Consider the following 12,066-nt stretch of genomic DNA (forward strand, 5'->3'; position numbering starts at 1 on the left):
TAGCACGGCTAGACCAGTCATGGGATACCGCACAGCATTCCCTGCTGGCAGATAAGGCTGAGGGGCCGTGGGATCCCTCGCACGTTCCCTTCAGCACCTCCTGCTGCCGGGGTGGAACGGAGCAGGCTGGGCATCCTGCACCCCGCAGACCCTCCCCGCTGGGAGGAGAGCAGCCAGAATAGCTGCATTTTACTCACCAGATGACAGATTCATCTCGCACTCTGCAACATCGGAGGCAACCTAGCATTACAGTGTTGATGGAGCTATTTATAGTGTAGCTTATATTGCATTGACACCATTCTCTACACTGCCTCCTGCTGATACAACCTAGTATTGGAGCAGTCAGAAAATCAACCATAAATGTCCTTCAGAAAACATTTTGTAAGCACTGAATTTCTGCAATAATTCCTGCCCCTCCCTTTACCACCCTGCATGCATATTTCTCCCCAAAATAAAAGCCACAGTAATCCAGTAATAGCCTGGTGTTAAATAGTGGTAACTCATATTTATTACAATTATATACAATCGTATTTTATATTTGAAATCTATACATGATCACACAGACGAGCACACTTGTTTGGTGAGGACAGTGAGACTCAGTTGTTACAAGAATTGCTCTGCTAAGAGGCTCTGATGCAGTGAATAATATAACTGGACACCACCATTTTACCAGCTGAGAACACAATGCTGCAAATGAGAGGTTTCAAAATTCACCGTTTTGTGTATAGCCCCAATGGGGCAAAAAAAGGCTGGACTGGGCAAATAGGGCCAGTGGTTAACCTCAGAGCTGGAACTGTTCTCTCTTCTGTAAAGACTGCTTTGCTGAAGCAGATGCCTGTCACTGGGTAGCTACAGGTCTCAGTTGAACATTTAAGATAGGTTTTCTCCTCATTTAGGGAGGAAAAACAGGCTAAAAACCATTGTAAAGATTCAGAATTAACCAACTATTTCAGCATCTGATATCACCTCATTTGTTCATTCAGGGTAGCTATAAATAAAATGTAAGATGTCAAAAACTGATGTGAGCTCCTAGTCTTTAGAGGAGGAAGGGTAATAATTGGGATGAGTGGAATCAACTTCTTTTAAAGCCTTCTTTTACTGGGGAGCAATCAGTAACGAAGCCACCTGTTCTCATGGATCTTATTGTGGCCATGAAACCTGGACTTGGTCCCTAGCAAGAGGCCACTTTGATGAGTGTATGCCTGTGGGGTAGAAATAGTGTTCTTTGGACCCCACAGAAATTTAGTGTTTTTAGATGCTAGGTAGTTTCAGGAATTTGAGGTTTAACATAAGGCTTGGAAGAGCCAAGACTGAGATCTGGTGAGGAATTAGGGGTTAAAAACGTTCCTTTTTTGGCAACAGAATATCAAGTGGTTTGAGAAATAAAACAGAGGGTTATTTTTGGGACCCAGAGAACTGGTTCGGGCCTTATGTGGGGTTTAAAGGCTTGTGAAATCAAAGAGCTCAGGACAGATTGGCTTCTGAAATTGGATAGAAGGACTGTAGGATGCAGCAAAGAGGCTGGCTGTTTCAGGAGAGATGGTATTTTTGTAAGAGGACTTATTCTGTAGCTGTGGTGCATGATAAGGCGATTGGTCTTCCAGCCTAGGCAGTGACCCCAGCTCATGGGGAAAAAGTAGGTTTGGGAGGGGAGAAGAAGCCACTGCAACACTGCAAAGCCCTGCAGTGAAGCAGGGCCCACCTTGTTCACTGGGCAATCATGACCCTGCTCAAGGTCAATCATGGGAGAATCACTGGACGGGATGGTGGCGCTTCTCTCCACAAAATGGGAGAGGCACCGGGGACAGTGCAGGAGGCTAGGGAGGATGTACAGCAGCAGCAGAAGCCAGGGTGCCTTAGTCAATCTCATTCTCATTGCTGGCCCCCTCAGGTCTTCGTAGCTTTTCCACTTGCTCATTAATCTGACCATCCCCTCCTCGCCGGTCCTCAGTCTGGACACCCAGACATTCCTCCTCATCCACATGGCTAACATCATCATCCTCATCGTCCTCTTCCTCCTCTTCGTTCCTTTTGGTTTCCCTTTTCTCCTCCTCACCCTGCACCTCCATCCGCACTTGGCTCTTGACGTCAATCACTGCCTTGTTGCCCTCCTCCGTACTCAGCAGATGGCAGCTGACCTTCGAACCCTCAGGGCTGTGGTTCTCCTTGACTGGTGATGAGGTGGTAGACTCGTTGCTGACGGGTGAGATGTCACTGCTGCTATTATGGTTGGCAACAACAGGGTTGGAGGGTGAGCTTGGCTTCACTGGGATCTGCCATGACGGGATCTTAGGAGCTGAAGGGGAGGGAGGGAACTGCCTCCTTGGGGGAGGGGAAGAGGGGAAGAAAAGGAGAGAAAGGGGCTTTTATTAAAAACACTGAGGGGTTATTATTAGAGAGAATGGTATTTGTACTGGGGAAGTCATGTAAAGCAGGACTGAAACTGCAAGCCTCCTCTGCTATAAATGAACAAAACCAAGGCCACTTCACTTCTTCAGCCAGAATCTCAAAGTGCTTTACCCAGTAATTGAGCCTGCACACAAGGAGAATATCACAGCTGGGCAATCTGAAGTACTAAAATGATCTGGTTTGGCCAATTTCACAGAGTAAGCTAGCACTCACGAATGTTGCCTGTGAAAAGACACGGTGCCCATTTATAAAGCAATCACTAATTAATTGGTAAAGAAAATTTCCACTGGAGTAAGAAGTCAGACACACCAGGTCCTTGTGCCTGAGCCAAGGAATTTCACCACCTGGTTCTTGCCTCCACTGTGATACACAGCTATTGCATCCTGGCTCATTACAATCCAGAGCCTATCTCCTAGTCCCAGCATGCACTTGACATGTTTGGGCCAGGTCCTGGCTGCCACAAACTGGTTCAGCTTCTCTGACTTGAATGGAGTCATACTAGCTTGCACCAGCTGAGAAAGCTGGCTGCTCTGTCCTCGAGTCCCTTCCAGGTGGGCTTTACGGATCTGGTAGTGGCAGGTTAAAGCCCAGCCCTAACAGAAGAATCCAAGTACCAAACAGGACAAATGTAAGTGCAGTGGGGAGCACTGGTGCCCTGAGAAAGTCATCCATCATGAAGAGCAAAGCAAAAAACCATGTCTGATCTAGTACTCCCCATGCATCCTTGCTTGCGTATGTGAAAGTGGGAGTATGAAGAGGTATCAGATCAGGCTCTGAAAAGGATGCTGTGTGGCAGGGAATCCTCATGCCTCTCAGTTGAGCTGGCTAGTGCCACGAACAAGACCAGAGCAGACAAAAGCTGACCGCTCTCCTACAGCGAGTGCTCAAATGCAGCAGATTACATTTTCTCAGACTGAACTAGGAACAGTAGCTGCTCTAACCTCCCTCTTCCTACTGCCACTGCCAGCCATCAGAGAACTCTGCTGATCTAACCTCCATCTCCTGTGAGTGCAATAAGCTAATGTCTGCATTATTTAACCAGTATCATAAATGCAATCAACAAACTCAATCAGGAGACTTTCTTGGCTCCAGTGCTGCTGCTGCCTCCTCGCTGCAGAAACATTTGCCTTTTTGTAAAAAAACAACCCCCCACAAAATTTTTATTTTTTCCAAAAAGTGCTTATCTCCCAGCTGCAACTTTCCCATAGCTGAAGAAGTGTTATTAAGTAATGCTCTCTCCCCAGCAGTGATGCTAGTATGACCCAACTTAACAGAGTAGCTTATTATGGGTCCTCAATCCTCCAAAGCTTTCTACTGTGATTCCTGGGAGAAATGGGATGGGTAACAGGCATTTAAAAGGATATTAAAGACAATACACTTTTCAGACTTCTGAAAAGCCCACTTGCGGAGATCCAGAACATGTCTAGTCCAATCTTAGACTGATCTTTGAAGTCCATCTCTTAGGAAACAGATGACTTGAGAAGACTCCGTTGCATGGAGACAAGGGAGTCATATCAGAGTGAAAAAATCAATAGCTGAAAAGCTAGATAAACTCTTAAGTAATGTACCTGGAAAAAAAGAATTTCCTCAAGAACTGAGAACTGATCACTGTTCTTATGTCTGTCCCACCGACTGGGATTTCTATCACCTCATTCCAGACATCTACTACATTATAAGATGTCTATACCTGAGCTAGCTCATCAAGAGAAACAGGCTCTGCTGAAGTGCGATTCTTTTCATCCTGATTATGCCCTAACAATGAACAGGTCAGCTGAACTGTGTCCAGAAATGACTCTCTGTAGCAGAATGCAGGTGCAGATGCAGACAATACCTCAGACTAGGTGGAAGGCATCCTGACTGTGGTGAATGGCAGAGAATGCCTCTACCGTAAAAAAAAAAAAATGAAAAATCTTATTAATTACCTAAAGTGCTCTGTGATTTAAGGCAAGTTTGAAAAGCATTTTGAGACCTGCAAATAGAAAGTGATAGTGGAGTGCAAAGTCATATTACTAAAATAGCAATAACAGGACATAGAGTTAGTTCCTGTTGGAAATGCCTTTCCTCTCCGTGACTGAGAGAATCCCAGAAAGCAACCCTGTCCCCACACAATAATCTGCTCACATATTCCATCCATACCTGTTGAGGAGAAGTCCTTTTAAGGAGTAGATCTCAGATTTCAATTCATTAATATTCTGCGACTCCAGAATCCAGTTGGTGGAAGTGGTGGCCTAGAACATGAAAAAAAATAAACTAAAATCTCTCAGAGCTGAGCAAAACAACTTCCACAATACAGAAGGATCTGAATGGATCCCCAAGATGTTCAGAAATAGTAATTGTCCCAAGGTGCTAAGACTATTCAAATACTTGCTTTCCATTTGGGGGACTAATTAATCTTGTCTCCAACATATCATGCACAACCATTGCTGAAACATCTGAAGGGGACCTTTCTTTTTCGATTAGGAGGTGGCCAGTACTTCTGAGAATTCAGACAAAGCTATGTCTACATAGGCTGTTTTCCACCAACATATCAGAGAGCTATACAAAAGGAGGTAAACAAAATCATTTGACACTGACCTAATGAATGATTTCTACAGACAAACAACTAGAACTAGGATCTGAAAGGCAGTGGGAGTTGCACTGAATCAGGTCCTTTACTCTCTCCTGTGACTGCACTTAGCTGAGGCAACAGATTCAAATATTATATATTAACAACTATTTTAAACCCATTTGTTCACTTCTCCTAAATCACGAAATAAAGAATCGATTATCTGCACTCTGTGGTGTTTAGAAGTGGGATGATAAATTGATGCTTGAAAGTTGCAAAAATTTTCCCTACTAGATCTGAAGAATTAGAGCTATGCTTGAGTTACCAGATTGTATCTCCAGGAAGCAGCTGGACTAGGCACTGTCTCTTTTATATTTCAAGGCAACGAATGCAACTTGGTGGGGAAAGATGATAAGTAACTCATGGAAGCCTGGTACAGCTGCTGTCAGCACTGCATCAGAATTGCTATGGGATATCACACAGAAATTAGAGTAAGGTAACAAGTGAGGAGAACATGCTGCAGATACTACTTTTGGCAATCTTTCTTTTAACCCTTTTGGGAACTTGAGAAATGGGAGGAACATTCTAAAAGGCAGATCATGGCCTATAGTTAACCCATCCTATCACTCTGGTGACTCCTGTAGCAATGGGCTGCATATGGGACCAAAGAACACTCGTGTCTAGCACTTCCCATAGTAATTTCTGCTAAAAGCCATTAGGAATGAACCCATTTGTGAGCATTGCTCCAGAGATACTCCTAATAAATCCTGTGACAAAGGAAGCCAGGACTGGAATAACATAAAACTCCTCCTCAGCAGTTCCTACTAGATGTAGCCAGAACTGGTTGTTCCCACTTATTCTTTAAACAGACTTCAGCTAGTGCTGAGTAACCCTGAACACCTTCACAGCCAGCACTCCTCACAGTGACTTCTGGGCTGTGAACCCAGTGGGCTGGGAGAGGCTCAGTCTGTAGTAGCTGTGATATACACAGATGCGATCCCTTGGGATTCACACTCCCAGCCCTCAGACAGCAAGAATCCAGGAGCCACTGTTCTGGCTTTCCAAGACCTTGAAAGCTACAGCAGCACATTAACAAGGGAGTGATTTCCACTCACTGGCCTGCAAAGGACTCAAATTTCCAAAACACATATGGTGCCAGATGCCTAGGATTTAGAAATAAAATCTGACATCTGGGGCTTTTTAGCCAGTCTCTTTAAAAAACAGTTGTAGAAAATTCAAGCCTTGAATTTTTATGTACGTTTTTTAATTACTTAAAGTCCCTCTTTTTAATTTTTTACAGCATGCCAGTAGGAGTTTGAAAAGCAGATATAAAAACTTACATTACAGCTGAGAAAACACAGCTTTTATTCCTTGGTTTGTGGGGTTGCCCAAGTTTTTCTTTGTACACATGAGGTTTAGATATCATAACAATGTGTGCTACCATTTCAGTGCAGGGGGTAGAGAGGGGGGAGGAAAAATTTCTTCAAGACTCTCTAAACCACCAAGACTCTTATGCCCTTTTTCCTTCTCAAAGCTCAACATGTGGTCTTAATCTTAACACTTAAGACCTGAAAACAGTTTTCCAATTTCCGGACTGGCTCCAGGCCACTGACAGGCCACAGTTCCCAAGGAAAATTGAAGTAGAGTGTTGTGACCATAAACTGGCTTTCATGGTTGGGTTTACAGCTGTGCCACTGAGGGATTCCTACTGTACAGCGTGCACACTGCATAGTCAGCTGTGGCCCACCAGTTACACACCATCAAAGGGTTTGTATGAGATTAAAGTATAGGTATGGGGAGAAGACAACTGTTCATGCTATAGGTAAAAGGCTGTAAGCATTGTCTAAGGGATTTCACAATAAAAACAAAAATCTCTCCCTGTACAGAGAATACTGCAAGATGATGGGGCCCTGAATAATCACAAGTTCGTGAGTGAAAGGAAGACATCTCTATGTGACTGGTTCAAATCCATCCCACCTCACATGTAACCAACACTTACTGGCTGATAGAATACTTAGGCCAATGGCTGCAAAGTACTTTGGAGACAAAGAGAACTAATTCTCATTGCCAAAAATAAACCAATTTTGGTTAAAAGTGGTTATTTGTAGTTACACATGTAACAACACAAACTAGTCAGAACCCATGGCTTTATTGCCAGGGTCAAGTCAGGAGACAAGGGGAACGGGCCATTGTGTGTCACTAATGTGGTTGTGATGGGGCCACCTGTTACACTGAGATGACCAAAATCGCTGAAACAAGAAACCAAATAGTAAGAATGTTCAGCCATTGCCCGGCCCAGATCTGAACAAATGACTTAAATATAGTACTTCGAGTGTTTGCTGGGCTGAACAGGATTAAGTCATTGTTTTGACAAAGCACAAGGATACAGGAGAAATATAAACATGCAAAATTACATATTACACTCAAATAAAACTTGTGCACAATGGGCCTTTACCTCTTTTGGTCAGTGGACTAACAGCACAATTATTTCATCTCAAATGCAATGCAGAAGATACAGAGCTGAGAACAGATCTGAGCCCTCAGATACACAGGCTGCCCACAAAGCTATACAGCAAAGCCCTCTCAGGGGTTAGACATATTTTACTAAGTACCCAGTTAATATCCAGTGCTTTAAACAGAGTGCCTATGGTGAAGTCAGATGCAGAGAAACTGGCTAGGTATATGACAGAGCTGAAGGCAGGATTGTGAACCTATCAAGGTGCTTTCCATGTGCCCACAAAAGAAGCCATGCATGTTCCAGAGACAACAGTGATGTTCTAAAGGTGGAGAGTTGGAAGTAGATACCTTAGAAGCAGCCAGTTCTTGGGTGAGCTCCTGGATTTTCTGTTGTTGCTGGATTAGCAGTTCCTGAACAGCTGCTAAAGTTGTCTGTAACTGAGTCACTATGAGGGAAAAAGCAGGAGTGTGTTAAACTGAGATACATGCACATATATGCACTCACGTCCTTCCTGCTGTCTAGCTACAAAGATGCCTCTATTCCTACTATATTTAATTTATCTACGCCCGCCTGTTCACTTTAATCCATATGATTTATCTGCACTATGGGTAATCTACCTGCACTGCATCTAACCTCCAGTATTTCTAGTTTATCTTTCCATTGTATAGATGTCTATAGCCCACAGTATATCCGTCCAAAACCTCTCCCTTCTAATTATATTGGTTTATGATTTGTACATCTCCCTGAACTTATACAATGTTTGTATCATTCATCTATCTCGGGCCTCACGCAGGCAAACACTGAGGCTAGCTCCAATCTGGGAAGAGGCTGGTCTCAGTATTGACCTTAGGGTATCATGAGAAATGAAAGATGCTTTTCTTCTCACCCTCCACTAAAAAGTGTAATTAGCATCTTCCCACTCTCAACCCACCAGTTCCTTCAACCCCAACATCTTTAACAAACTTACTGCTGAAAATCATGCTTTTTTCCATCCCACCAAATGAACACACTTTGCACTTTTCCCCTTTTATTTCAAGAGAACACCCTGTATTCGCCTCCTACACCTCAGCAAACACTGAGGAACTTCTGCTGGACTCCAACTCCAGCTGTCAGAGAACTTTTTCTACTTTGGTACTTTATCCAAAGCTTCCAGGCAGTAAACAAGCTGATAAAATAAAATAAAATTAAAAACTCTATTGGTGTGACAGGTAACAGCTAATCCAGACCATCATTAGGGCATTGGGTAATGAACAGACACCCTATAGAGTCAATAACAGAGAAGGTGGCTAAGGTCAGGGAGGCACAGTAATTACAGACTCTCCTGACCCTTTCTCGGATTTTCAGATGGAAGGTGGGGGGAAAACACCAAAAAAAACCCCCTGAAAACATCAGAGAAGCAGAAATTAAAAATGAACTTTACAGCCCTCCGAAAGGCTGTCATTTTATTCCCCTTATTAATATTCTGAGGTTGGGAGCCTTTCCGTAAAAACATAATTAATTGAGGCCGCGCCGACAGTAAACAAGCAATTTCAAATTAAACCGAAATGACGGCGGCTTCATTTGCAAATGTGAACAGATTCTCAGAGCAGATAAATGAAGTCACCACATAAAGTGGAGATGGAGGGAAAGAAAAGGGTGGGAGTCTTGGCAGAATGGAGGATACAAGGAGAAAGGCTTTGAGGGGTGAATTGATGGAGTCATTAATCTTTACCTGTCTGTGTCACACTGCCACTCATCTCAGAAATGTTTGACTCAATCCTCTGAAGTTGTTTCCTGTCTTCTTTGCCTCCCATGATGAGAGGAAGCAGGTATTTCTGCATGGAGTACAGAAACTTTCTTAGGAAATAGGGATATGCAAAGCGGTCCTTCTAGTCTACCTGAAACATCCTCAAAGCCCACCACCCAAACTTCAGCCTTTATTACAGAGCCAGTGATCATTTATCCACACACGTGGCTGAGAAAAGAAATTCCCTCTACAGTAGGTGTTAAAAGAAATTGCAGAAGAGAAGATATGAGTTCTGTGGTTAGATTTTTGGGGGTGCTAAAAAATAGTTCCTAACTCCATTTAAGGTTTCTTGGGACAGCTCTCAGTCCAGAGAAATATCCATCACTTCTGGAGTACAATCTCAGATCACACGCTCTCAAATGTGAACACACTGAGGTGTCACAACACCTGAGCTGCACCCACAAGGCAAGAAATGCACAAGTGGGAAGAAAGGCCCAGGAAATGCCAGAGGAAGCACAAACCAGGAAACGAGAGGTATCATTAAATCTTTTGAACCTTGGCAGGGGAAGGTTACGAGTCATGGAGGGAAAAGCAGAGATCTGGAGCATGGGAAGAGAAAAGAAATGGAACAGAGTTAACAACAGTAGGAAAGAACGAAAGAACCAGGGATAAAGGAAGTGAGAGTGAGCCAAGCTCGTACAGGATGGGAAGCAGTTCAGTGACACCGTACACAGCCATGGAATCTACCTCATTCTGCCTTTGCAGAGGATGGACTGGATCTAATAGGTCACAACTCTCGTCTAACTACCACAGATCCATCTGCAGCACTGCTCCTATGAACTGAATATGCACTTTAACAAGGGCATATCCGAGCACAATGTGGCAGGTGAAAAAAACGTGAGAAAAGGATGGTCAAGGCTGTGGAAATAGCCCTGAGAGTGCCTATCAATTCTTTTTCATCCTGGCTTTTGATCCATGTACACCCACTGCAGGGGTATACGTACAGAACTGTTTTTGAGACAGAGCTGATTATCCAAACTGACGTGTGGGACCGACTTCTTTTACACTTAATAGCACTGGTTTAAAATTTCAGTGTTGCTGTACACAGCTCTTACCCTCACAAAGCACATGTACATGCTTACACTCAGACATTATGAAAAGCAAATAGCTTTTGATGACTTTCAAGAACAGTTCTTTCTCAATCTTCACAGAACACACACAGACAACTATGTTGTATTCTGTCGTCATATCTTTCATATAAAAATCACTATTTGCAAACTCCCTCAAAATCCCATGAAGGGCAAAGGGAATTCATCCATTGTTTCCAAAGTTGTCTTACTCCTATAAAAGAAAATGGGTCTCTGCTGGGCACACAATAGGCCTTATGAGGTTTGGATAGACAGCACAGCAAGGTCTGTAAACAAAGAATACGGCAGTAGGATATATTAACAGCATCAGTGACATGCCAAAAGATTTATGTAAATCATCGATATGTGTTAAATATGTGCCATTTAGTAACAGCAAAATGTTCAGGTCTGTAAGGTCCAGCAGCTGTTGCTTTAACATCTCTGGACACTTCTCAGCTCCACCATTCTTTGCAAGAATTAAAAGATCAGTAAGGTTAGCATCACTACTTTAATATAAAAACATAGGGACAAAATATCTCAATAAAAAGCCATTCTCATAAGTCATGTAACTCTACTTGAAGAGGTGGAACATGTTGCTTGGCCCATATAATTACAGAACAGGTAACAAAAGTAGTTTTAGAAACTAGAAGGCCAATACTTTTATTTGTAAAATAGATTTTACTAAACAAGACAGTAATTGTAAATTAAATAACAAACATGAAAACCATCAACCTCTCGTTAGGTCTTCATCTCTGTCCCTTTTTCAAAAATAAAACTCAACTTCTACTGGACCAAAGCTCTTTACACTCTGCTGTGTTGACCTGAACCACTTACGTCTTTCTATGTAGCCACAGAATACGATTGTTTACCAAAGACATCATCTAACATCACTTACCACATTGTTAGACAGAAAATCCAGAGTGAAAGAATAATGTTCAATTGGAGAAACATTGCACAAAAAATAAGAAGGGGCTGCTGTCTCAACAATACACAAGCAGGCACACACTTGCTCTACCTTGTTCTAACCACATTGGAGTAGAACTACAGGATGTATAGTAGACCTGTAAGTTCTTCTCTTCAACATTTTGGTTGGCCAAAGAAGATTCTTTCCTACCCATAGTGCAGGATCACCAGTGGACAAATCATTACACTGGGGCTATGACAGTAATGTCAGCTGGCCAGTGCTGAGATAATCCCTTTACTGAATTATGCTCAGTTTCCCCAACTTCAAAAATTCCAGAAGACATATACATGATGAAAATGACCTTGTTTCTAGCAGTTTGAGATCCACTGCTAAAAACTAGTTTTGGTTGCTTGCAACTTTTTGACTTTGCAGTTTCATGTTAAGTGTCTACACTTCTCAAATACACCAATGGTAGTACTAGTAAGAATAGAGATGCTTCACCAATTTGGAACCAACATGGTAATTTGGACATAAGCAGCATAACATCATTCTCTCAGAATACAGTGTAAGGTTAGCGAGTGAGATATTACCTTGTAGAGCTGGTGAAATCCAAAAGCAATTCCTGCCATTATGATAGCCAAAGCCCCATAATCTCGCCATCTGGAGCCAGGTGGACCTAAAGGCCAAAATCAAGAAATAATCACAGTCAGAACTGCAGGTGACATTTGCATACACCCATTTTATCAGAGAAAAGATGAATGAATAATGCCAGTTTTGCTGTTTCTTAGCAGGCATAGATTTACTGAGCAGGGGGCATTAAGATTCTGGTAGTCCCTCCAGTAGTGTGCAGGCTTCTGGCGCTGGGAAACATCTGTCCAGACCTCTAGCATTGATATT

At 42.8% G+C, this 12,066-nt stretch overlaps 1 protein-coding gene across 1 annotated transcript in view; it reads right to left on the bottom strand.

The window, feature by feature from the left end:
- Window positions 1-475: 475 nt before the first annotated feature.
- Window positions 476-12,066, bottom strand: part of PEX14 (peroxisomal biogenesis factor 14) — a 79,384-nt gene continuing 67,793 nt past the window's right edge. The window contains exons 5-9 of the mRNA XM_033007712.2: window positions 11,760-11,845; window positions 9,124-9,226; window positions 7,760-7,857; window positions 4,546-4,637; window positions 476-2,322 (exon numbers count right to left, since the gene is read on the bottom strand). Of these exons, the coding sequence (XP_032863603.1) occupies window positions 1,857-2,322; window positions 4,546-4,637; window positions 7,760-7,857; window positions 9,124-9,226; window positions 11,760-11,845 (845 nt within the window). The 3' untranslated portion in view covers window positions 476-1,856. The remainder of the gene's footprint in view (window positions 2,323-4,545; window positions 4,638-7,759; window positions 7,858-9,123; window positions 9,227-11,759; window positions 11,846-12,066) is intronic.

The sequence above is a fragment of the Tyto alba genome, unplaced genomic scaffold, assembly GCF_018691265.1.
Source record: "Tyto alba isolate M040663 unplaced genomic scaffold, T.alba_DEE_v4.0 Super-Scaffold_20000042, whole genome shotgun sequence".
NCBI lineage: Eukaryota > Metazoa > Chordata > Aves > Strigiformes > Tytonidae > Tyto > Tyto alba.